Source organism: Oncorhynchus masou, chromosome 25 (genome assembly GCF_036934945.1).
Source record: "Oncorhynchus masou masou isolate Uvic2021 chromosome 25, UVic_Omas_1.1, whole genome shotgun sequence".
Lineage (NCBI taxonomy): Eukaryota > Metazoa > Chordata > Actinopteri > Salmoniformes > Salmonidae > Oncorhynchus > Oncorhynchus masou.
Genome location: NC_088236.1, coordinates 25,575,992 through 25,603,633, shown reverse-complemented (window position 1 = coordinate 25,603,633; position 27,642 = coordinate 25,575,992). Strand labels below are relative to the sequence as shown.

At 44.9% G+C, this 27,642-nt stretch overlaps 1 protein-coding gene across 1 annotated transcript in view; it reads right to left on the bottom strand.

Moving 5' to 3' along the window:
- Window positions 1-1,898: 1,898 nt before the first annotated feature.
- The window catches only part of LOC135513971 (tricarboxylate transport protein B, mitochondrial-like), a 28,950-nt gene continuing 3,206 nt past the window's right edge, over window positions 1,899-27,642 (bottom strand). Inside the window, exons 2-9 of the mRNA XM_064937033.1 lie at window positions 14,899-15,006; window positions 8,966-9,065; window positions 5,937-6,075; window positions 4,575-4,659; window positions 4,221-4,325; window positions 3,869-3,984; window positions 3,672-3,745; window positions 1,899-3,525 (exon numbers count right to left, since the gene is read on the bottom strand). Of these exons, the coding sequence (XP_064793105.1) occupies window positions 3,411-3,525; window positions 3,672-3,745; window positions 3,869-3,984; window positions 4,221-4,325; window positions 4,575-4,659; window positions 5,937-6,075; window positions 8,966-9,065; window positions 14,899-15,006 (842 nt within the window). The 3' untranslated portion in view covers window positions 1,899-3,410. The remainder of the gene's footprint in view (window positions 3,526-3,671; window positions 3,746-3,868; window positions 3,985-4,220; window positions 4,326-4,574; window positions 4,660-5,936; window positions 6,076-8,965; window positions 9,066-14,898; window positions 15,007-27,642) is intronic.

The window sequence follows — 27,642 nt, the reverse complement described above, 5'->3', positions numbered from 1 at the left end:
TAGTCATTAAAACTTGTTTTCAACCACTCCACAAATTTCTTGTTAACAAACTGTAGTTTTGGTAAGTCGGTTAGGTTGGGACATCTACATTGTGCATGACACAAGTCATTTTTCTGACAATTGTTTAGACAGATTATGTCACTTATAATTCACTGTATCACAATTCCAGTGGGTCAGAAGTTTACATACACTAAGTTGACTGTGCCTTTAAACAGCTTGGAAAATTCCAGAAAAATATGTCATGGCTTTAGAAGAGTCAATTGGAGGTGTACCTGTGGATGTATTTCAAAGGCCTACCTTCAAACTCAGTGCCTCTTTGCTTGACATCATGGGAAAATCAAAAGAAATCAGGCAAATTGTAGACCTCCACGAGTCTGGTTCATCCTTGGGAACAATTTCCAAATGCCTGAAGGTACCACGTTCATCTGTACAAACAATAAAACGCAAGTATAAACACCATGGGACCACGCAGCCATCATACCGCTCAGGAAGGAGACGTGTTCTGTCTCCTAGAGATGAACGTACTTTGGTGCGAAAAGTACAAATCAACCCCAGAACAACAGTGAAGGACCTTGTGAAGATGCTGGAGGAAACGGGTACAAAAGTATCTATATCCACAGTAAAACGAGTCCTATACCGACATAACCTGAAAGGCCGCTCAGCAAGGAAGAAGCCACTGCTCCACAACCGCCATAAAAAAGCCAGACTACGGTCTGCAACTGCACATGGGGACACGGATCGTACTTTTTGGAGAAATGTCCTCTGATCTGATGAAACAAAAATATAACTGTCTGGCCATAATGACCATCTGGAGGAAAAGGGGGAGGCTTGCAAGCCGAAGAACACCATCCTAGCCCTGAAGCACGTGGGTGGCAGCATCATGTTGTGGGGGTGCTTTGCTGCAGGAGGGACTGGTGCAATTCACAAAATAGATGGCATTGAGGCAGGAAAATGATGTGGACATATTGAAGCAGCATCTCAAGACATCAGTCAGGAAGTTAAAGCTTGGTCGCAAATGATTCTTCCAAATAGACAATAACCCCAAGCATACTTCCAAAGTTGTGGCAAAATGGCTTAAGGACAACAAAGTCAAGGTATTGGAGTAGCCTCAATGACCTCAATCCTATAGAAAATGTGGGCAGAACTGAAAAAGTGTGTGCAAGGAGGCCTACAAACCTGACTCAGTTACACCAGCTCTGTCAGGAGGAATGGGCCTCAAATCACCCAACTTATTGTGGGAAGCTTGTGGAAGGCTACCCGAAACGTTTGACTCAAGTTAAACAATTTAAAGGCAATAATACCAAATACAAATTGAGTGTATGTAAACTTCTGATCCACTGGGAATGTGATGAAAGACATAAAACCTTAAATAAATTCTCCACTATTATTCTGACATTTCACATTCTTAAAATAAAGTGGTGATCCTAAGACAGGGAATTTTTACTAGGATTAAACGTCAGAAATGGTGAAAAACGGAGTTTAAATGTATTTGGCTAAGGTGTATGTAAACTTCTGACTTCATCTGTATATGGCCACCGCAGATGTCATTCACTATCTAACATTAGCTTGTATTCATAGCCAGAGCCACTATTCAGTTGCGAATGAATGGTAGCATGGTCTTGTCTGAATGCAGAAACCACATCATGATGCTGTAACTATAAAACTGTTTCTTTCACTTTCAGATTTCAGATTTCCAGAGATTTCCTGACCTCATCAAAGGGGAGTAGGATGGAGGAGTGTACACACACACACACACACACACACACTAGTACTTTTCTAAAATGTCTTAGTGAAAAACTCAAATTCAAATAAAGTCATTTATTTGTTTTGGTCCTTAGTGTAATGCCACCTTAGCTTTAGAGGTTATAATGAGGTAAGAAACACAGCAAAATCCTCTAGGTATTTGAAATGATATCCGTTTAATTTTGATTGTGATATTATGGAATCTGGTTGGTTTCAATCCGTATCGCAGAAGATCTGCATTATAGCTTGATTGAAATTTAAAGGCAATTGTTACGGTAAACTCTGCATATGACGGCTCAATTGGAAATGACCTTTACATTTTAACACGGCTCTTCTGGGATACGGATTGAATCCAGTCCTTAAACAGCATATGCTGAGGAGAGGACTGAGGCCTTCTGCACCTTACAGTACATATGTTATGCAGCACTTACTGTAGGCAAAAGCAAGAGTCAAAACAGTCAATCTACCGTTACTGACAACACAGATTCAAAGGCATTGGGCGCTAAAAGCTAAATAACAATGCATTTCATTTACTATTCCACTGATGCAAAATAAAGCAATGCTTTCTTGTTGTTAGGGCAGACATTTGTGCAGACTCAGTGTTCTCACATTATTACACTGTACAATCAAGACCCTGAAAACCTAGATGAGATGATGGATTCAAAAATATATAATACATTGTAATGGTTTCAAAATGGTTGTTTTCGTAAATGAATAGGCACATCTGCAAGGCAATAATAAAGAAACAATTTAAAACACTAAAACAACCCCCAAAATGGCACCAAATATAACAGAATGTCAATGATTTAGAATTTTAAAACTATTGACAACAAAGGCCTATTGACAACAAATGATTGGAATGTGTGTGGATGGAAGGAGAATGTTCCCCCAGGGTTCCATCTCAGAACGTGGCTGATCTATCTGGAACACAAACATCTGTGGTAGGAATCTGGGTTATGGTTGAGTGGGAATGAGCTGTAATGAACCCAATGCGACCTCTTGCACCCACCCAATCCCTACAGTACTTTAATGTTAACACTGTAGCGCATTGGCTTACTATTTAGTACATAACACTGCACAGTATAACAGCAACGGTCTCAAACACAAAGACGCATTAGTCAACATTCAACGTTCAATAAATACATCGATAAAGACTCTGATCAATATATTATGAATCAGTATATTATTTACATGTTTTCTCTTCTCGGTCAGAATATATTACTCTATGCATACTTCTCACTTGGGGAAAACGCTGTTAGCCAGCCCAAAAGGGTGAGTTGTGTTACAGTAGAACTGTAACAATAATTAGGTTTGTCACAATTTGGCAGCTTGCTACTGGAGGGCTTGGCATCTGGAACAGAGTAAAACAAACTCTGCAATTAAACTTGTATTATTCTAATCATAAGTATTATATAAATGTCATATCACACTTAAAATAATTGCATTAAAGGCTTGGTCATAAATTATCAAAAGGAAAACCTTTTTCATTGGGTGGTATAAGTTTCAACTCATGTAGCTGTTACTGTTACTGTAGCTAGACCCTCAGGCCAAGGCAGAACCACTATGCTTTAACTCAGAATGACAGGGCACCCACTACAGAGTGGTAGTAGGCTCATTTGTCCGGTCCTGTCTGGCCCAGAGAGGTCAGAGGCTCCAGCTGCACCCCCTCACTCCGTCTTCCAGACCGTGTTGAGAACCTTGACCACCTCCTCATAGATGATGAAGACGATGGCCACATCCAGACACACACGGCCCAGCCGAGGAACTGTCCCCTTATAAAACCTAGAGAACATAGAACAAGGAGAGTAGAACATAGAATTGCATATAGAACACATGATCTCTGGAGTAGAACCTCAAGAATCCTTATGCTCCTGAAGGGTCTCATGAATAAAGTTTGATTGTATAGAAGAGTATAGTGGTGCACTTACGCTCGTACACCCTCGTGTCTCATGATCTTGACGGCACAGTCCAGTGTACTCTTATACTTATGAGCCTCCAGACCCTTAGAAAGAAAAAAACAGGGTTATTCCCTTAGACAGGTAGAGTTAAGTCAAACATATATTTTTAACACAGTCAATCCTTTCAGATCTAAACAAGTGCATGTAGATGCTACCCTATGCTGTACCTGCATCCTGGTCTTAATGACATCCAGTGGGGTGTTCCCGAACACACTAGCTGCTCCTGCAATGGCTCCAAACGTTCCCGTCACCACGGGGTTAATAGCCTTATTGGGGTTATCCCCTGGGAAAAGGAGACACAGACAGAATGCTGTTTAACACTCACCCAAGTGACATACTCTCTTTTGACGCTTGTCAAAGAGAGTACCTTTTTCCAATTGACCACTAGAGGTCAGTGGTTTTCTGTGTGGTGTAGACCTGTACTCAAGCTTTCTGATGATGATGGCTCAGGGTGCTTTTGACCAAAGCCCTATATAGGGAACAGGATATCATCTGCCACACAACTTAAAAGTCTCATACCTTTGTACCAGTTCCTGAGGGAGGTCATGACATAGAATCGGATGGCTTGGTTGGAGCCCTGCTTCAGAACGGTGGCTGTCAGGCCTTGGTAGGTCCCCCTAATACCTTGGGGACAAAAGCAGACAGCAGCACTTAGCAGCAGTTAGCATCACTGGATGTAGTAGCAGCATATGCATTACCCTCTTTAAACAGTGGATGTCAGTGTGAATCCACATGTAAGGCCTTTGTTGACCGGTCCAGTTTAGGGTGGTAGGACAAAGATTAACCTCCCTAAACCCTAACCTTACCATGGAGGAATGCAAAAGTGACCGATGATCAGTGTCTATGGGTAACCTCCCCCTATACTTTTCTTACCTTGGGTTCTGATGATCTCCCTGACTCCATGGTAGAAGCCTCTGTATTTGGGGTTGGCTGAAGACTGGTCATGGATGAACTTAACCTTGAGAAAGAACACAAGGACAGTGTGATCGCCACACACACTTTTATTAACGATCCCAAGCCTGCTCCAGGAAAACAGCATTATCACTTTTATTAACGATCCCAAGCCTGCTCCAGGAAAACAGCATTATCACTTTTATTAACGATCCCAAGCCTGCTCCAGGAAAACAGCATTATCACTTTTTCCCACTGTTCCTTATTATTTTATTATCAGTTTCACAGAGAGCAGACAAGACAGCCTTGGGCTTTACTTCAGAGAATATCGAAGTACACTCCTTCAACTCACCCTCACACAGCTGTTGGATTAGACAGTTAACAAATCTAGGGACTGATTTGGGATCAGCTCTTTCTACCCATCTCCATCTAAAACAGATAGCCTAGCGGTTAGAGTATTGGGCCAGTAACCATGGGTCGCTAGTGCATATCCCCAAGCTGACAAGGTGAAAATATGTCGATGTGCCCTTGAGCAAGGCACAACCCAAATTTCTCCAGGGTCGCCGCTGATAATGCCAGACCCTGGCCGTGACCTCAATCTCTGAGGGTGTCTCATGGAGAGTGGGATATGCACAAAAAAACATATCTCCAATTCACATGTGTGAAATAGGAAAAATATAAGCACCAACCAAATTATTATTAAATATTATTATCATCATCTGAACAGCCAATCTGACCTCAGATCAGTGGGTAGGGGATATAGGTGACACTGAATCTGAGAGGAGAGGAGTGGAAGATAAAGACAAGAAAGATGAGGGGGAGTGAGAGGTGGGCATGGAGGAGAGAAAGAGATACAGGAAAAGAAAGGGAGGAGGAGAGAGACAGGAGGAGGAGAGCAATAGGAAGAGGAGAGGGGTATAGAGGAGAGGAAGGGGAGAGAGACAGGAAGAGGAGAGGAGGAGAGCGATGGGGAAGGGGAGAGAGACGAGGAGGAGGAGAGCGATAGGAAGAGGAGAGGAAGGGGAGAGAGACAGGAAGAGGAGAGGAGGAGAGCAATGGGGAAGGGGAGAGAGACGAGGAGGAGGAGAGCAATAGGAAGAGGAGAGGAAGGGGAGAGAGACAGGAAGAGGAGAGGAGGAGAGCAATGGGGAAGGGGAGAGAGAGGAGGAGAGCGATAGGAAGAGGAGAGAGGGGTATAGGGGAGAGATACAGGAAGAGGAGAGGAGGAGGAGGAGAGCGACAGGAAGGGGAGAAAGACAGGGAGAGGGGTATACAGGAGAGGAAGGGGAGAGAGACAGGAAGAGGAAGGGGTATAGAGGAGAGGAAGCTCTTTCTCAGACGCACCTTGACAGTCTCCATTGGGCAGACTATGAATACAGCCTCCATGACTCCAGCCCCCAGCCCACATAGCAGACCCCTGGTGCTGTTCAACTTCCCTGCCTCGTCACGGGCATGGTTACTGAGATACTCAAACACACCAAACCTGAGGGAGGGGAGGGGAGGAGAGGAGAGAGAGAGAGAAAAAAAGAGAGATGGAGAGAGAGAACAGGTTAATATACAGTCCATTCCAGTCAGTTTGACCAGTTCAATCAATGTAGTTCTTCTGGGTTAGAGTCATCGATAACAAGCAGATCTGCTGCTCAGGTTTGAGTGTGGTACAGTGATATCAGGAAGGGGAGTTTAACATTAGTCTATCTCTAAGAATATCAGACGAGAACCGAAATCTAAAATGTTTTAGAATCATATTAGAATCTCATTAGAATCTCCCTCTAGCCTGCGTCCTCTTCAGCTGAGTGGCTGAGCTTGTTACCTTGGTGACAGTAAAACACAGAAACTGATACTGTATAACTGTGAAGATGAGGAAGGTCAGAGTTACTGATATCTCTGGATGAGCTACAGAAACAATGAAAAGTCTTCAAAGAGTTCTAACCCCACTGGACACCTTAGAGGAAGCCATTTTGGGTTTAATCAGTTAAACTACAGATGAGCAGAATTTCACACCGGTTTTATCTCTGAACCCATAGTAAAGAACTGCTTAGCAATCACAGTAGAAGTCTTGCCTCAGTCCTATGGAAGTGGATACATAGATACACCTCAAGGCAAGAGGCAAATGACTTCCTTCGATGCCCAGGTGAAGTGAAACAAACTGCTAGTGAACTCATTTTTTTTTACAACCCAGCACAAGGCGCTTCCATGTTAAAAAATGTAGCAATAAAGTCTGATGCCTCAGCAAGCAACGGATGCCCAGCAACTGCAACCATGGAAGTGAGCTGAGAGTTCCGTTTCACCTCAGGAAGCAAGTGTGTGTGTGTGTGTGTGTGTGTGTGTGTGTGTGTGTGTGTGTGTGTGTGTGTGTGTGTGTGTATAATCAGTTAGGAGATGCTGTTCCATAGAGTCCTTCACTGGGAAGGTTATTTATAGCAGGAATTGGATTGTGGTGATATCAGGGACAAACTGAACATGGTGGAAGATAGGAGGAGAGGGGGAGGAGGAGAGGGGGAGGAGGAGAGGGGGAAGAAAGACACTTTGCCACTTAGTGTTGATGAACAGTATGTTTTCATGGAGCCTATTAGAGCAGTACACTCACAGAATGTGAACTACTGCAAGATCAGGTTGGTTTCACAAGACTAGAGTTCTTGTGCATCTGCCCTCTCACCCGAGAGTGTCTGGTCTGAGCGATGTCTTCATGTCTGTCTCAGACAGTGATGATCTGTCTCCATCTCTGGGTTTGTTTTGCTGTTCTATTTCCTCATCTCTTCTCCCTCTACCCCTCCTTTTGCTCTCACTATCTTTCTTCCTCTTTTTTTTACCTCATATTTCTTTGTTCTTTCAAATTCAGCATATGTTTATCTGTCTCTATTCAAGACTTGTGTTTGTTTGTTTGAGTGACAGCCGCTTCATGACTCACATACTCTCTCTGCCGTGCAGGAACACACACACTCTGACTGGCAAACAGAAGGCAATGATACCTCTATACCGTGAAAGGAGTTTCAAAACAGGTGTCTCTCATTTCCCTCTCTCTTGGTCTCTCTCTGTCTCTTACTCTCTCCCATCCACCTTACTTGGACTACTAGGAAGTGGCAAAATACTGTTTTGAACTACACTTTAGATTATCACATTAAAATGACTAAATGGACAAGAACTACTCTTTAGCCAATTCAAGCAGAAGAGAAAAAAGTGTATTGTTACAACATGACGGATGACAGCTGGGCCTTCATCCATAGTCCAGGATAAGTCAGAAGCACTTTGGTTGTCACAGAGACCATTGAGAGTCTCCTAAACCCCATCAGGGCTCTATCTGCAAGGTCAGTCGCTCTTTGCCAAGAGATGGGGGGCAGGAGGGAGGAGGCAGGTACATGGAGAATGGGGGGGGGGTGTATGGGGATGAAAGGACGGGAAAGAGGATGAGGAGGGGAGGCAGGTGGAGTTAGGTGGGTGGATGAAAAAGATCAGTCTCTCTACATTAAAGCCCATGGCCTCTATCTGCCCCCCCCCCACACACACACACACACAGTGCATAAAAGCAATCAGCTAATGGGATGGGGAGATGGTAGGAAAGGAGAGAAAGGGATGGATTGGTAGGGGAAGGAGGGAAAGGAGGGAGATGGGGAGAAGACAGGGGATGAAAAATACCCCCCCCCCCTTACACACACACAACTGTCACTGAGAGTGTAGACAGATGATGTGGCCTACTCTTGTTGCCCTGTCCACCTCTATGCCCTGTTTGCCTAATGTCCCCCTCCCCTATCTGACTGACACACACAAACACACATCCACAGGTTTTCCTCTCTGAATCCCCACTGACAGACTGAGTGGCAGCTCTGTCCAGTCTACATACAGGCTCTGCCCTTTAAGACACACATACACACACACACACATAAACACACACACATCCACAGGTTTTCCTCTCTGTATCTCCACTGAGACACTGAGTGGCAGCTCTGTCCAGTCTACAGACAGGCTCTGCCCTTTAAGACACAGAGAAAGATGATAAATGCCCCGGTCTCAGACGTTCCTTAAGCCACACTACAGAGAAAGATGATAAATGCCCCGGTCTCAGACGTTCCTTAAGCCACACTACAGAGAAAGATGATAAATGCCCCGGTCTCAGACGTTCCTTAAGCCACACTACAGAGAAAGATGATAAATGCCCCGGTCTCAGACGTTCCTTAAGCCACACTACAGAGAAAGATGATAAATGCCCCGGTCTCAGACGTTCCTTAAGCCACACTACAGAGAAAGATGATAAATGCCCCGGTCTCAGACGTTCCTTAAGCCACACTACAGAGACCAGTGTGACATTTGAGCTATGCATTGTGGGTATGTGAATGAGTGTGCATGTGTTTGTGTGGGGTTAGGTGCCTTCTACATACCTGACAGCTGATTTGGGTATGGATCCGTAGAGCAGTGAGCTGAGTCCTCTATACAGTCCCCTCACCCCATGACCCTGTACTGTCTGCTTCACACAATCACCTACACACACACAATTAACACACAACCTAAAATTAACATACAACCAGCTATAGACACACAGTGAGCATTAATCACATATTCATATTCACACACACTAGCTAGTATGAGATAGCGACATCTGTCTGCAGGTCTCATTAAGATGATCTCAGATCCTCAGAGCTCCAGCCAAGAGAAACCAGACTGACACTGTGTGTGTGTGTGTGTGCGTTTACAGTCATACAAACAAGCACAGTGACAGCCTGCCATAATCACTAATGCACCTGAGGATGATGGGTAATTTGATCATTAGATCCTGAGAGGGCCAGAGAGAAAGAGAGAGAGAAAGAGAGAAAGCATGCGCGAGAGAGATGAAGGTTGATTGGTTTGGTAAACACAATGACGACCTTGTATCTTTTGAGGGTTAGGGTTAGGGTTAGGGTTAGGGTAACGGTTGGGGTAAGGGTTAGGGTTAGGGTAACGGTTGGGATTGTTGTTTCAAGTTTTATTAGTCGTATGCAGGGGCGCAACATTCACTAGGGACGGAGGGGACATGTCCCTTTCCCACATTCTGAAATTGCATTTTTGTAACCCCCAGTTTTATCATTGGAATGTGATACAAAACGAGACAACCATGTGCTTTAGGACCATGGGGACGCCTCCGAGTGGTACAGTAGGCTGTTTGGAGTGTTTATCAGACTGGATTTAAAAAATGTATATATACAGTACCAGTTCAAATGTTGGGAAACACCTACTCATTCAACGTTTTTGATTTATTTTTACAATTTTCTACATTGTAGAATAATGGTGAAGACATCAAAACTATGAAATAACACATATGGCTAGCTAGTTAGCTGTGGTGCGCGCTAATAGCATTTCAATCGGTGACGTCACTTGCTCTGAGACCTTGAAGTAGTGGTTCCTCTTGCTCTGCAGGCGATGGGGAACGATGCTTCGAGGGTGACTGTTGATGTGTGCAGAGCGTCCCAGGTTCGAGCCCAGGTTGGGGCGAGGGGACGGATTAAAGTTATACTGTTACACCTACAGCCGTGGTGTCGTCAGCAAACTTGATGATGGAGTTGATGTCTTGCAAAGCCACGCAGTTGTGGGAGAACAGGGCTGAGGACACACCACTGGGAGGCCCTGTGTTAAGAATCAGTGGTGGAGGAGGTGTTGTTGCCAATCCTCACAGCCGGTGGTCTGCCAGTCAGGAAGTCCAGGATCCAGTTGCAGAGGGTGGTGTCCAGACCCAGGGCTCTGAGTTTGGTATCGAGCTTGAAGGGAACAATAGTGTTGAATCCTGAACTGTAGTCAATTAACAGAATTCTCACATCGGTGTTCCTCTTGTCCAGATGTGTTACGGCCAGCTGGTCAGCACACACTCTGAGGACACGGCCAAGGCCTGCGGCTTTGTGAGTATTCACGAGAGTTTTCCTTACGTCAGCCTTGGAGAGTGAGAGCATCTTGTCATCCGGAGCAGCGAGAGTCTTCCTTATACACAGGCAGATACGAGACATCAGGGTTTGTTCTTCTGACATAGAATGCTGCAATACGGGCTCTCAGCATTGCACAGATATCTCTGTTCATCCAGGGTTTTTGGTTGGGGTATGTACGTACTGTTATTGTGGGTACAACATCATCAACACATTTCCTAATGAAGCCTGTGACTTCATTAGGAGAATGAAGCTGAGCACGCCCCATTCTCATCGACGGGGCTGCAGTGGAGCAGGTTGAGAGCTTCAAGTTCCTTGGTGTCCACATCACCAACAAACTAACATGGTCCAAGCACACCAAGACATTTGTGAAGAGGGCACGACAAAACCTATTCCCCCTCAGGAGAATGAAAAGATTTGGCATGGGTCCTCAGATCCTCTCGCACCATCGAGAGCATCCTGACTGGTTGCACCACTGCCTGGTATGGCAACTGCTCGGTCTCTGACCGCAAGACGCTACAGAGGGTAGTACGAATGGCCCAGTATATCACCGGGGCCAAGCTTCCTGCCATCCAGGACATCTATACCAGGCGGTGTCAGAGGAAGGCCCTAGAAATGATGGACTGTTCTCTCTGCCACCGCATGGCAAGCGGTACCGGAGCGCCGAGTCAAGGTCCAAGAGGCTTCTGAATAGCTTCTACCCCCAAGCCATAAGACTCCTGAACATGTGCATTTGCCCCCCCCCCCCCATCACCACTGCTACTCTCTGTTGTCATCTATGCATAGTCACTTTAATAACTCTACTTACATGTACATACTACCTGAATTACTTGTTACTTGTATGTTGGTTAGAGGCTCGTAAGTAAGCATTTCACTAAGGTCTACACCTGCTGTATTCAGCGCGTGTGACTAATAAAATCTGATTTGATTTGACTAACGATAAATATTATTCAATGTTGATGGATTAGTCCTGGGTGGATGAATCTTTGAACATATTCCAATTAGTATTCTCAAAACAGTCCTGCTGCATTGAGTCTGCCTCTGTCCACTATTCTCTGTGTTGGTGGCTCCACATTGAAATGCTGCTTGTAGGCGAAGAGTAGGAACAGAAAGATGTGATCTGATTGACCGAAGTGGGGCTGGGGGATGACTTTGTATGCATCAGGGATCTTTGTATAGAATGCATTCAGAAAGTATTCAGAACCCTTGACTTTTTCCACATTTTGTTACGTTACAGCCTAATTCTAAAATTGATTACATTGGTGAGGGGAAAAAACAATCTACAACAAAACCCCATAATGACAAAGCAAAAACTGTTTAGACATCTTTGCAAATGTATTACAAATAAAAAGTGGAAATATAACATTTATATAAGCATTCAGACCCTTTACTCAGTACTTTGTTGAAGCACCTTTGCCAGCAATTACAGCCTCGAGTCTTCTTGGGTATGACAGTACAAGCATGGCACACCTGTATTTAGGGAGTTTCTCCCATTCTTCTCTGCAGATCCTCTCAAGCTCTGTCAGGTTGGATGGGGAGCATCGCTGCACAGCTATTTTCAGGTCTCTCCAGAGATGTTTGATCGGGTTCAAGTCCGGCGTCTGGCTGGGCCACTCAAGGACATTCAGAGACTTGTCCTGAAGCCACTGCTGCGTTGTCTTGGCTGTGTGCTTAAGGTCTTTGTTCTGTTGGAAAGTAGACCTTCACCCCAGTCTGAGGTCCTGAGTGCTCTGGAGCAGGTTTTCATCAAGGATATCTCTGTACTTTGCTCCGTTCACCTTTCCCTCGATCCTGACTAGTCTCCCAGTCCCTGCCGCTGAAAAACATCCACACAGCATGATGCTGCCACCACCATGCTTCACCATAAGGATGGTGCCAGGTTTCCTCCAGATGTGACGCTTGGCATTCAGAACAAAGAGTTCATTCTTGGTTCCATCAGACCAGAAAATCTTGTTTCTCATGGTTTGAGAGTCTTTATGTGCCTTTTGGCAAACTCCAAGCGGGCTGTCATGTGCCTTTTACTGAGGAGTGGCTTTCGTCTTGCCACTCCACCATAAAGGCCTGATTGATGGAGTGCTGCAGAGATGGTTGTCCTTCTAGAAAATTCTCCCATCTCCACAGAGGAACTCTGGAGCTCTGTCAGACTGACCATCGGGTTCTCATTCACCTCCTTGACCAAGGCCCTTCTCCCCCAATTGCTCAGTTTGGCCAGGCGGCCAGCTCTAGGAAGAGTCTTGGTGGTTCCAAACTTCTTCCAGTTAAGAATGATGAAGGCCACTGTATTCTTGGGGACCTTCAATGCTGCAGAAATGTTTTGGTACCCTTCCCCAGATCTGTGCCTCGACACAATCCTGTCTCGGAGCTCTACGGAGAATTCCTTCGACCTCATAGCCTGGTTTTTGCACTGACATTTTTGCTCTGGGACCTTATTTAGACAAGGGTAGTGTCTTTCCAAATCATGTCCAATCAATTGAATTTCCCACAGGTGGACTCCAATCAAGTTGTAGAAACATCTCAAGGATGATCAATGGAAACAGGATGCACCTGAGCTTAATTTTGAGTTTCATAGCAAAGGTCTGAATACTTATGTAAATAAGGTATCTATTTTTATTTTGAATACATTTACAAAAAATTCTAAAAACCTGTTTTCACTTTGTCATTATGGGGTATTGTGTGTCGATTGATGAAGAACACACACACAAAAAAAGATTTAATGCATTTTAGAATAAGACTGTAACGTGTAACAAATGTGGAAAAAGTCAAGGGGTCTGAATACTTTCCGAATGCACTGTACAGTCGTGGCCAAAAGTTTTGAGAATGACACAAACATTAATTTTCACAAAGTCTGCTGCCTCAGTTTGTATGATGGCAATATGCATATACTCCAGAATGTTATGAAGAGTGATCAGATGAATTGCAGTTAATCGCAAAGTCCCTCTTTGCCATGCAAATGAACTGAATCCCCCAAAAACATTTCCACTGCATTTCAGCCCTGCCACAAAAGGACCAGCTGACATCATGTCAGTGATTCTCTCGTTAACACAGGAGTGTTGACGAGGACAAGGCTGGAGATCACTCTGTCATGCTGATCGAGTTCGAATAACAGACTGTAAGCTTCAAAAGGAGGGTGGTGCTTGGAATCATTGTTCTTCCTCTGTCAACCATGGTTACCTGCAAGGAAAAACATGCTGTCATCATTGCTTTGCACATAAAGGGCTTCACAGGCAAGGATTTTGGTGCCAGTAAGATTGCACCTAAATCAACCATTTATATGATCATCAAGAACTTCAAGGAGATCAGTTCAATTGTTGTGAAGAAGGCTTCAGGGCGCCCAAGAAAGTCCAGCAAGCGCCAGGACCATCTCCTAAAGTTGATTCAGCTGCGGGAACGGGGCACCACCAGTACAGAGCTTGCTCAGGAATGGCAGCAGGCAGGTGTGAGTGCATCTGCATGCACAGTGAGGCGAAGACTTTTGGAGGATGGCCTGGTGTCAAGAAGGGCAGCAAAGAAGCCACTTCTCTCCAGGAAAAACATCAGGGACAGACTGATATTCTGCAAAAGGTACAGGGATTGGACTGCTGAGGACTGGGGTAAAGTCATTTTCTCTGATGAATCCCCTTTCCGATTTTTTTGGGGCATCCGGAAAAAAGCTTGTCCGGAAAAGACAAGGTGAGCGCTACCATCAGTCCTGAGTCATGCCAACAGTAACGCATCCTGAGACCATTCATGTGTGGGGTTGCTTCTCAGCCAAGGGACTGGGCTCACTCACAATTTTGCCTAAGAACACAGCCATGAATAAAGAACGGTTCCAATACATCCTCTGAGAGCAACTTCTCCCAACCATCCAGGAACAGTTTGGTGACGAACAATGCCTTTTCCAGCATGATGGAGCACCTTGCCATAAGGCAAAAGTGATAACTAAGTGGGTCGGGGAACAAAACATCGATATTTTGGGTCCATGGCCAGGAAACTCCCCAGACCTTAATCCCATTGAGAACTTGTGGTCAATTCTCAAGAGGCGGGTGGACAAACAAAAACCCACAAATTTTGACAAACTCCAAGCATTGATTATGCAAGAATGGGCTGCCATCAGTCAGGATGTGGCCCAGAAGTTAATTGACAGCATGCCAGGGCGGATTGCAGAGGTCTTGAAAAAGAAGGGTCAACACTGCAAATATTGACTCTTTGCATCAACTTCATGTAATTGTCAATAAAAGCCTTTTGACACTTATGAAATGCTTGTAATTATACTTCAGTATTCCATAGTAACATCTGACATAAATATCTAAAGACACTGAGGCAGTAGACTTTGTGAAAATTCATATTTGTGTCATTCTCAAAACTTTTGACCAAGACTGTATGTGTTGTGTGTTGTAGGGTGGGAGGACACACGCATACACACAACCATACAGTCAGAAACTCACCGATGCCCCTGTATTTGGGAGGGTTGGCCTTCTCGTCCAGTTGTAGCTGAGTCTTCACATACTCTGTAGGGAAGGTGATACAGATTTCTATACCCCCTGCTATACCACCTGTAGAAAACACAGAGAGCAGAGGTCAGATAAAGCTATACCACCTGTAGAATAGATAGCCTAATTTATTTACTGTCAACCTGGCACTGCTAAAGATTCAGGGATGAACCAAACGTTGTAAATGTATTCAGAACCATATGTGCTTACTGTCATTACAGTGTATTACAAATGTATTACAAATTCCTTCGAACTGGGCTGAACAGAGAGCAATGGTCAGATAAAGCTTATCAAGCAGAAGATTTATTTTGGGAATCTTCAGGTAGCTAGCCTTGGTACCAGACTGCTTCTGCTTTTAATAAAGTACACAATGACAGGCTGGCTGAAGCAGGCTTCACTTTGGGTAAAGTCATTATATCAAGATAAATAACAATAACCCTACAAATAGCTGTTATCCATAAACCTTAAAAGCTCAGAGAGTGTGAGAGGAATGTTATGGGGAGATGCGGCCATTTTCTGTATGTATGAACGTGTAGCTGTTAGATCGAACAAACAAAGGAACAAACAAACAAACGAATGAATCGATTAATTAATAAATTATGTTGGACAGCTCTATATTGTGGATGAATTCAGAGGATGGGTATGAGTGTCAAGAGCAGAACTATGCAGATGAGTCACTTGGGAAGAAGGGAGGATGAGAGAGAGGCAGGGAGGGAGAGAGAGAGGGAGGACGAGGAAGCTGACATTAATTAAATTATCTGCTCTGCCCAGAGGGAGGGGCTCCCTTACACAGCCCAAGACCCTCCATTAGCTCAATAACACACACAAACACCCCCCCCCTCTCTCTCTCCCTCTCTCACACACTCACATTCTAACCCCAGAGGCCCTCTCTCTCTCTCCCTCTCTCCCTCTCACACACACACACACATTCTAATCCCAGAGGCCCTCTCTCTCTCTCTCTCTCTCCCGCTCATACACACTCACATTCTAATCCCAGAGGCCCTCTCTCTCTCCCTCTCACACACACACACAATTCTAATCCCAGAGGCCCTCTCTCTCTCTCTCCCTCTCACACACACACACATTCTAATCCCAGAGGCCCTCTCTCTCCCTCTCTCCCACACACATTCTAATCCCAGAGGCCCTCTCTCTCTCTCCCTCTCCCACACACACACACACACACACACACACATTCTAATCCCAGAGGCCTTCTCTCTCCCTCTCTCCCTCTCACACCCACACATTCTAATCCCAGAGGCCCTCTCTCTCTCTCTCACACACACACATTCTAATCCCAGAGGCCCTTTCTCTCTCCCTCTCCCTCTCACACACACACACACACACACACACACACACACACACACATTCTAATCCCAGAGGCCCTCTCTCTCTACCTCACTCCCTGTCCCACACACACTCACATTCTAATCCCAGAGGCCCTCTCTCTCTCTCTCTTTCTCTCTCTCACACACACATTCTAATCCCAGAGGCCCTCTCTCTCTCCCTCTCCCCCTGTCACACACACACTCACATTCTAATCCCAGAGGCCCTCTCTCTCTCTCTCTCTCTTCTCTCTCTCTCTCTCTCTCTCTCTCTCTCTCTCACACACATTCTAATCCCAGAGGCCCTCTCTCTCTCCTCTCTCCCCTGTCACACACACACACATTCTAATCCCAGAGGCCCTTCTAATCCACATTCTAATCCCAGAGGCGCACATCTCCCAGAGGCGCTCTCTCTCTCTCTCTCTCTCTCTCTCTCACACACACACACACACACACACACACACACACACACACACACACACACATTCTAATCCCAGAGGCCCTCTCCCTCTCACACACGCACATTCTAATCCCAGAGGCCCTCTCTCTCTACCTCTCTCCCTGTCCCACACACACTCACATTCTAATCCCAGAGGCTCTCTCTCTCTCTCTCTCTCTCTCTCTCTCTCTCTCATCCCAGAGGCCCTCTCTCTCTACCTCTCTATCTCTCTCATCCCAGAGGCCCTCCCATCCCAGAGGCCCTCTCTCTCTACCTCTCTCTCTCTCATCCCAGAGGCCCTCTCTCTCTCTCTCTCTCTCTCTCTCTCATTCTAATCCCAGAGGCCCTCTCCCTCTCACACACACACACACATTCTAATCCCAGAGGCCCTCTCTCTGTACCTCTACCTTCTAATCCCAGAGGCCCTCCCTGTCACACACACACTCACATTCTAATCCCAGAGGCCCTCTCTCTCTCTCTCTCTCTCTGTCTCACACACATTCTAATCCCAGAGGCCCTCTCTCTCTCCCTCTCCCCCTGTCACACACACACTCACATTCTAATCCCAGAGGCTCTCTCTCTCTCTCTCTCTCTCACACACACACACACACACACACACACACACACACACACACACACACACACACACACACACACACACACACACACACACACACACACACACACACACTGTAATCCCAGAGGCCTTCTCTGTATAAAGAAATAATGGGAAGTATACAGATATGTCATCCAACTGTGTGACAGCTTGGCATCCATCCCACTGCTGCCATTATTTTAGGCCAAGGCTCTCAATCTCTTCTCTACAGCACATAGCATTTTATCATTCTGGAGGTGGTAGGTATATTTAACCTATGACACATATAATACATGTACAGTAGATATAGAAGGATTTTAAGAGGTTGGTGGTCAATTACACATTGATATATGGTTGAGTGAGAGTATTCAGCAAAGCAAATTGCCCTAACAAGGCAAAGCCCTGTATACAGTAGCTGATACATAATGCATTTGTACAGTATTTTCCACAGGCAAGATGAGGTTGTACAACAGTCTAGAAAGCTGTGTCATGATGCTGCATTATTTTTTATTGCATTACAACCTGTAATTTAAAATGATTTTTATTTGCATTTCATGTAATGGACATACACAAAATTGTCCAAATTGGTTAAGTAAATTGAAAAAAAAAATACTTGTTTCAAAAAATTCTAAAAAATAAAAAACGGAAAAGTGGTGTATTCACGCCCTTTTCTATGAAGCCGCTAAATAAGATCTGGTGCAACCAATTACCTTCAGAAGTCACATAATTAGTTAAATAAAGTCCACCTGTGTGCAATGTAAGTGTCACATGATCTCAATATATAAACACCTATTCTGAAAGGTCCCAGAGTCTACAACACCACCAAGCAAGCGGCACAATGAAGACCAAGGTGAGGGACAAAGTTGTGGAGAAGTGCAGATCAGGGTTGGGTTATAAAAAAATATCAGAAACATCCCACGGAGCACCATTAAATCCGTTATAAAAAATGAAAAGTATATGGCACCACAACAAACCTGCCAAGAGAGGGCCGCCCACCAAAACTCACGGACCAGGCAAGGACCACTTAGGACCACTTTAAGCCATACACTCCACAGAGCTGGGCTTTATGGAAGAGTGGCCAGAAAAAAGCCATTGCTTAAAGAAAAAAATAAGCAAAAACGTTTGGTGTTCGCCAAAAGGCATGTGAGAGACTCCCCAAAAATATGGAAGAAGGTACTCTAGTCAGATGAGACTAAAATATAGCTTTTTGGCCATCAAGAAAAACGTTATGTCTGGCGCAAACCCTACACCTCTCATCACCCCGAGAACACCATCCACACAGTGAAGCATGGTGGTGGCAGTATCATGCTGTGGAGATGTTTTTCATCGGCAGGGACTGGGAAACTGGTCAGAATTGAAGGATGACTCTAAATACAGGGAAATTCTTGAGGGAAACCTGTTTCAGTCTTCCAGAGATTTGAGACTGGGATGGAGGTTCACCTTCCAGCAGGACAATGACCCTAAGCATACTGCTAAAGCAACAATCGCATGGTTTAAGGGGAAATATTTAAATGTCTTGGAATGGCCTAGTCAAAGCCCAGACCTAAATCCAATTGAGAATACTGTGGTATGACTTAAAAATGACTGTACACCAGCAGAACCCATCCAACTTGAAGGAGCTGGAGCAGTTTTGCCTTGAAGAATGGGCAAAAATCCCAGTTAGATGTGCCAAGCTTTATAGAGACATACCTCAAGATACTCGCAGCTGTAATTGCTGCAAAAGGTGGCTCTACAAAGTATTGACTTTGGGGGGGGGGGGGGTGAATAGTTATGCATGCTCAAGTTTTCAGTTAAAAAAAAAATCTTATTTCTTGTTTGTTTCACAATAAAAAATATTTTGCATCTTCAAAGTTGTCACTGGTGGGTGTAGCTGGTGCATGGAAGTCAGGCGCAGGAGAGCAGAGATGAATGGACAAAGCACTTTACTAGGCAATCACAATACAGAACGCAACTGCGTGACAAAACAAATGCCCACAGAACAAGTGAGGCAGCAAAAGTACAAAACCCAAGTACAAAGTACCGGCTGCCACAAAGCACGGGTATAAAACAAAACCTGGCGTAAACCAGCCGGAAGCGTGCCAACCTTGACAATAAACAATACCTCACACAGACATGGAGGGAATAGAGGGCTAATACACATGTTAATTAGTAGGAGATGTAAACCAGGTGTGCAGGAAGACAAGACAACACAAATGGAAAATGAAAGGTGGATTGGCGATGGCTAGAAGACCGGCAACGTCGACCGCCGAACGCCGCCCGGACAAGGAGAGGAACCGACTTCAGTGGAAGTCGTGACAAAAGTGGTCGGCATGTTGTGTATATCAAATGATACACAACCCCAAAAATCTATTTTAATTCCAGGTTGTAAGGCAAGAAAATAAGAAAAATGCCAAGGAGGGTGAAAACTTTCATAAGCCACTGTACATAATATTAAAAATAAAAACAGAAAAAAACGTATTTACATAAGTATTCAGACCCTTTGCTATGAGACTAAATTGAGCTCAGGTGCATCCTGTTTCCATTGATCATCTTTGAGATGTTTCTACAACTTGATTGGAGTTCACCTGTGGTAAATTCAATTGATTGGACATTATTGTAAAAGGCACACACCTGTCTATATAAAGACCCACAGTTGATAGTGCATGTCAGAGCAAAAACCAAGCCGTGAGGTCGAAGGAATTGTTCGTAGAGCTCCGAGTCAGGGTTAAGCACAGACCTGGGGAAGGATACCAAATCATGTCTGCAGCATTGAAGGTCCCCAAGAAGACTGAGGTCTTCATCATTCTTAAGTGGAAGAAGGTTGGAACCACCAAGACTCTTCCTAGACCTGGCTGTCCGGCCAAACTGAGCAATTGGGGGAGCAGGGCCTTGGTCAAGGAGGTGACCAAGAACCCAATGGTTTCTCTGACAGAGCACCAGAGTTCCTCTGTAGAGAGGGGAGAGCCTTCCAGAAGGACAAACATCTCTGCAGCACTCCACCAATCATTCCTTAATAGTAGAGTGGCCAGATGGAAGCCACTCCTCAGTAAAAGGCACATGACAGCCCGCTTGGAGTTTGCTAAAAGGCACCTAAAGACTCTCAGACCATGAGAAACAAGATTCTCTGATCTGATGAAGGTAAGATTGAGCTCTTTGGCCTGAATGCCAAGTGTCACGTCTGGAGGAAACCAGGCACCATCCCTATGGTGAAGCATCGTGGTGGCAGTATCATGCTGTGGGGATGTTATTAGTACAGAGAAATCCTTGATGAAAACCTGCTCCATAGTGCTTAGGACCTCAGACTGGGGGTGAAGGTTCACCTTCCAACAGGACAACAGCCCTAAGCACACAGCCAAGACAACGCAGCAGTGACTTCGGGACAAGTCTCTGAATGTCCTTGAGTGGCCCTGCCTGAGCCAGAACCCAATCGATCTCTGGAGAAACCTGAAAGTAGCTGTGCTGTGACGCTCCCCATCCAACCTGACAAGAGCTTGAGAAGATCTGCAGATAATGGGAGAAACTCCCGAAATATAGGTGTGCCAAGCTTGTAGCGTCATACCCAAGAAGACTTGAGGCTGTAATCGCTGCCAAAGGTGCTTCAACAAAATACTGAGTAAAGGGTCAGAATACCTATGTAAATATGATATTTCAGTTTGTCATTATGGGGTATTGTGTGTAGATTGATAAAGAAAAAAAACTATTTCATCAATTTTAGAATAAGGCTGTCACGAAACAAAATGTGGAACAGTCAAGGGGTCTGAATACTTTCCGAATGCACTGTATGTCTACATTAGACTTCATTCATGCCAGACAGTACTACTACAGTTTTACATGTGAAGGCTTTGGGGAAGCAGTGTTTCCATCACAAACACATATGCATGCTCACTCAGATTCAGAACACAACTCAGATTATTAATTCTCATCAGACATGCAGGAACGTGTTTGCCATCCAACCCGTAACACACACACACACGCACACGCACGCGAGCCCTTGAATGACTCCAGTAGTACTTGATATATTCCTGAATCAGACACAGAAAACAGAACATTCTCCTTCTCTCTCTCCATCAGTTTCCCCCCTCTCTCATTCTCTCTCTCCGCCAGTTCCCCCCTCTCTCTCTCTCACCTTCCCTCTCTGCTTCTCTCTCTCCGCCAGTTCCCCCCTCTCTCTCACCTTCCCTCTCTGCTTCTCTCTCTCTGCCAGGTCCCCCTCTCTCTTACCTTCCCTCTCTGCTTCTCTCTCTGCCAGTCCCCCCCTCTCTATATACCTCTTCCCTAAGCTGTGCTCTCTCTCACCCTCCCTCCTTTTCTCTCTCTGCCAGTTCCCCCCTCTCTCACCCTCCCTCTCTTCTCTCTCTCCGCCAGCCCACCCTCTCTCTCACCCTCTCTCTCTCTCTCTCTATACCTCTTCCCTTAGGCTGTGCTCTCACTCTCACCCTCCCTCTCTCTCCCTGCCAGTTCTCCCCTCTCTCACCCTCCCTCTCTCCTTCTCTCTCTCCACCAGCCCCCTCTCTCTCTATACCTCTTCCCTAGGCTGTGCTCTCTCTCTCTCTCTCTCTCTGCCAGCCCCCCCTTTCTCAACCTCTCTCTCTCTATACCTCTTACCTAGGCTGTGCTCTCTCTCTATACCTCTTCCCTAGGCTGTGCTCTCTCTCTCTATACCTCTTCCCTAGGCTGTGCTCTCTCTCTCTATACCTCTTCCCTAGGCTGTGCTCTCTCTCTCTCTATATACCTCTTCCCTAGGCTGTGCTCTCTCTCTCTATACCTCTTCCCTAGGCTGTGCTCTCTCTCTTTACCTCTTCCCTAGGCTGTGCTCTCTCTCTCTATACCTCTTCCCTAGTCTGTGCTCTCTCTCTCTATACCTCTTCCCTAGGCTGTGCTCTCTCTTTACCTCTTCCCTAGGCTGTACTCTCTCTCTCTCTATACCTCTTCCCTAGGCTGTGCTCTCTCTCTCTATACCTCTTCCCTAGGCTGTACTCTCTCTCTCTATACCTCTTCCCTAGGCTGTGCTCTCCCTCTGCCTTTCAGTGTCAGTTCACAAAATCAATGTGTTTTCAAATGACACTGACACTTGTTATTAGTGGGAATTGATATACCTAGAAACCAGTTTACCATTTCCTACCCAGCAGTCACTGGGAGAGAGGCTCTGCAGGGACAGACAGAGGAGCTGTCAAATACAGAGCATGCACAGCATGTAAACCAATCAGACAACTAGGATATACAGTTGAAGTCGGAAGTGTACATACACTTAGGTTGGAGTCATTAAAACTCATTTTTCAAGCACTTCACAAATTTCTTGTTAACAAACTATAGTTTTTGCACGTTGGTTAGGACATCTACTTTGTGAATGACACAAGTAATTTTTCCAACAATTGTTCACAGACAGATTATTTCACATATAATTCACTGTATCACAATTCCAGTGGGTCAAAACTTTACATACACTACGTTGACTGTGCCTTTAAACAGCTTGGAAAATTCCAGAAAATGTTCATCTGTACAAACAATAGTACGCAAGTATAAACACCATGGGACCACGCAGCCGTCATACTGCTCAGGAAGGAGACGCGTTCTGTCTCCTAGAGATGAACGTACTTTGGTGCGAAAAGTGCAAATAAATCCCAGAACAACAGCAAAGGACCTTGTGAAGATGCTGGAGGAAACAGGTACAAAAGTATCTATATCCACAGTAAAACGAGTCCTATAGACACAACCTGAAAGGCCGCTCAGCAAGAAAGAAGCCACTGCTCCAAAACCGCCATAAAAAAGCCAGACTACGGTTTGCAACTGCACATTGGAACAAAGGTTGTGGTTTTTGGAGAAATGTCCTCTGGCCTGATGAACCAGAAATAGAACTGATTGGCCATAATGACCATCATTATGTTTGGAGGAAAAAGGGGGAGGCTTGCAAGCCGAAGAACACCATCCCAACTGTGAAGCACGGGGGTGGCAGCATCATGTTGTGGGGGTGCTTTGCTGCAGGAGCAACTGCTGCACTTCACAAAATAGATGGCATCATGAGGGAGGAAAATTATGTGGATATATTGAAAAAAGACATCAGTCAGGAAGTTAAAGCTTGGTTGCAAAAGGGTCTTCCAAATGGACAATGACCCCAAGCATACTTCCAAAGTTGTGGCAAAATAGTTTAAGGACAACAAAGTCAAGGTATTGGAGTGGCCATCACAAAGCCCTGACCTCAATCATATAGAAAATCTGTGGGCAGAACTGAATAAGCGTGTGCGGGCAAGGAGGCCTACAAACCTGACTCAGTTACACCAGCACCAGCTATTTTCATCAGTACATTTTGATAGAGGAACTAGTGAGTTTATTTGCAGGAGTGTATTAAACACAAGGTAACAGTGAAGGAGTGTATTAAACACAAGGTAACAGTGAAGGAGTGTATTAAACACAAGGTAACAGTGAAGGAGTGTATTAAACACAAGGTAACAGTGAAGGAGTGTATTAAACACAAGGTAACAGTGAAGGAGTGTACCACCCCATATAAATAACACTTTCCTAAATAGAGCCCGACCCAACCCTGTCCACCCTTACCCTTAATATAACCCATCCACCATACAGGACACCAGAGTTACAGCAAATGTTTCTATGTTTTAAAAGTCAACTCGGTGATCGCATGATTGTTGATGACTACAGGCTAGCACACTTGGCAAATGATGACACGGCCAGAATGAAAACAAAAACAGCAAAAAAGAAGAAGAGAAAGGGAACAATGTGAACATTACCATCTCTCTCACGCACACACACACACACACACACACACACACACACACACACACACACACACACGCAAACACACACGCAAACACACATGCAAACACGTGCACACACACACACGCAAATACGTGCACACACACGCAAACACGTGCACACACACACACACACACGTGCACACACACGCACACACGCACGCAAACACGTGCACACACACGCACACACACGCGCACACCACTGAGGCTGATCATCAGTCCAGAGCATGTACAGTGCCTTCAGAAAGTATTCATACGCCTTGGTTTATTCCACATTTTGTTCCAGCCTGAATTTAAAATGGATATATATTGTTTAAGAATCTCACCCATCTACACACAATACCCCATAATGACAAAGTGAAAAAATATTTGTAGAAATGTTTATTGAAAATGAAATACAGAAATATCTAATTGTCATAAGTATAACAACCTTTGGAATAAGTCAAGGGGTATGACTACTTTCTAAAGACACTGTATAACTGTGGACCTGGTTGAGTGGATAGGCTGCAGCCCAGCAGTAGACACATATCCCAGACAAGCCACCCAAAGGCACTTTTCACACACTATTAGATCAAACATGGAGGAGAGACAGAGGTAAGATTTATATTTATTTATTTATATATATATATATATATATAGAGAAAGAGAGAGAGAGAGAGAGAGGGAGAGGGAGAGAGAGAGAGATGGAGAGGGAAAGAGTTGGATTAAAATTAGGAGAGAAAGGGGATGGCAACAGATGGAGAGCGATCAAGAGATAGCACTTCAGAGGTCTTCTCTATCTGTCTGCCTGCTGTTGAGGTAAATCTAATGAGTGTTTTCCACATCTGCTCCTGATGAGAACTTCCAGTTTTTCACTGAGAAAAACAAAACTTTCAAATCACACAACCTGGCAACCAATAAACATAAACAAATCTGGCAACCCCACAGTTTATGGACCAGAACACAGTTTATGGACCATAACATGCAAGAACCAAAACACAAAAAATACCAAACAGGGGGGGAAATCATTTGCACTTTAAATGTATTCTTATTTATCCAGACCAGTCACATTAAAATGAAATATGTTCTTCAACAACAGAGTGTGAGAGAGAGAGAGAGAGAGAGAGAGAGAGAGAGAGAGAGAGAGAGAGAGAGAGAGAGAGAGAGAGAGATTAAACTACAAGTTGTTTTCAGGCCAACTCATACATTTAATCATATACATATATGGACCAGAACACTATAATGTGCAAAAGCCAGGACACCAAATTACCCGAAAACCCTCTCTATACCTTTAGTTATCCAGGCTCATCTCATTTATGTAAAATATGTTTATCAGGGACTTGGTGTGAAGAGAGATGAGAATACAGGGGAGAGTGTAGAAAGATGGTGCCACATGTCCCTATTCCTCAACCCCAATGTAGACCGTAGCCAGCGGTCTTAACATCAAACACGATGTATTAATACAGTCTTAATATTTCTGTTTGCCTCATCTGAAAGATGAAAGGAATTATTCATCTATCATCTTCCTTTTTAGGCTTTGCCTGTTCAAAACACTGCTCCCAAACCCTACACTAATGTTTAATTACACATGTCTATAAATTTTACATGGAAAATCTTTTGAACTGCTTCTAACCCTCCAGTAGGCTGTTCCCTGCAGACTGGATGGACGGAGTCTGATGTTGTTCTGGCAATGTTGTTGTGTTTTCCTAAAACAGTAAATAGTTTGTCTCTCATGAGGATGAGTGGGATGTTATTGTCACTTTCTTAGACAGCAATGAATACATCTGTCAGGGAGAGAGTGAGAGAGAGAGAGAGAGAGAGAGAGAGGTGAGAGAGGTGAGAGAGAGGTGAGAGATGTGAGAGAGAGGTGAGAGAGAGGTGAGAGAGAGGTGAGAGAGAGAGAGGTGAGAGAGAGAGGTGAGCGATGTGAGAGAGGTGAGAGAGAGGTGAGAGATGTGAGAGGAGAGAGAGAGAGGTGAGAGAGAGGTAAGAGAGAGAGAGTGAGAGAGAGAGGTGAGAGAGAGAGAGGTGAGAGAGAGAGAGGTGAGAGAGAGAGAGAGAGAGGTGAGAGAGAGAGAGGTGAGAGAGAGAGAGAGAGAGAGGTGAGAGAGAGAGAGGTGAGAGAGGTGAGAGAGGAGAGAGAGAGGTGAGAGAGGAGAGAGAGAGGTGAGAGAGAGAGGTGAGAGACAGAGAGGTGAGAGATGTGAGAGAGGAGAGAGAGAGAGAGGAGAGAGAGGTGAGAGAGGAGAAAGAGAGAGAGAGAGAGGTGAGAGATGTGAGAGAGAGAGAGGTGAGAGAGAGAGAGAGAGAGAGAGAGAGAGAGAGAGAGAGGTGAGAGAGAGAGGTGAGAGAGAGGTGAGAGGTGAGAGAGAGAGGTGAGAGAGAGAGGTGAGAGAGAGAGGTGAGAGAGGGGAAAGAGAGAGAGAGGTGAGATATGTGAGAGAGAGAGGTGAGAGAGAGAGAGGTGAGAGATAGGTGAGAGAGAGAGAGGTGAGAGAGGAAAAAAGAGGCAGGGAGAGAGTGTGTATGTGTCTGACAGAAAGGACAACAGGGGTTTCATGATTTGATGTCTTGCCCCTCAAGGCGCTGGTTGGTCATGAGTCATAGATTCAGAGTGTATTGCCTAGTGCATAGTGCATAGTGTGCAGAGTTCAGTGGGGTATGAATGAGCAGGGGGTGAGTGCACACTTTGACAAGCCCTCTGAGTCTAAGAGGAGACAGCCACTCAAAGAACTTAACCGGCTGCCCTGCGGCAAGAGTGAGAGAGAGAGAGAAAGTTTCAAACACAGAGCAATACAGTGCTCTCTCAGACCTCACACACATTCACAGATGCACACAAAACCAACACACACACACATTGTATGACAATAAAAACCTCTACTACAAAGGAACACACAAATACAAAGACAATCAGGACCAGAAACCCATTTAAAGTTCTCAGCCCCAGGCCAATCCTGTCTCATATCATAGCCTCCACCTCTCAACATCGGCCATCACCATTGGCTGCTGAGCCCAGGAGAGGGAGTATAAAGAGCTCATACACCCTTCATGTAGAAATGTGCCTCATTGCCATTGTCTGGGTTTGTAAGAGATGCAAGATTTTTCTTCCATTAAGCTATGACTCTCAATGTTCTGTCCATATAACTTCCTCCCAGTGCCTCCAGGCCGATACAAGAGACCAATACAACCACACACACACACACACACACACACACAGTGGGTTACTGTAAGGGTGAGACAGCACCATTAGCTAAGACTAAACAATGTTTCTTTTACAACGCCAGATGTCATCTAAGAAGACAAGCTCTCTCTCCTCTCACTCTCCCCCTCTCTCTCTCACTAACTCACTCCATCCGGTAGGCCATCATTGTAAATAAGAATTTGTTATTAACTGACTTGCCTAGTTAAATTAAGGTAAAAAAAATAAATTAAAAAAATCCTCTCATCCCATCTTGCATTACAATCAGTCCCAAAAGTGTAATATTTCTCACAAGCTAAGCTAGGTCCGTTATGGCACCAGACACATGGAGTCATACTAGAGGCATCCAGGCTATGGTCTGCATCTACAGCCCTGAGTTCAAACAACCAGGTGTATGTCATTGGCACAGAAAGATAATG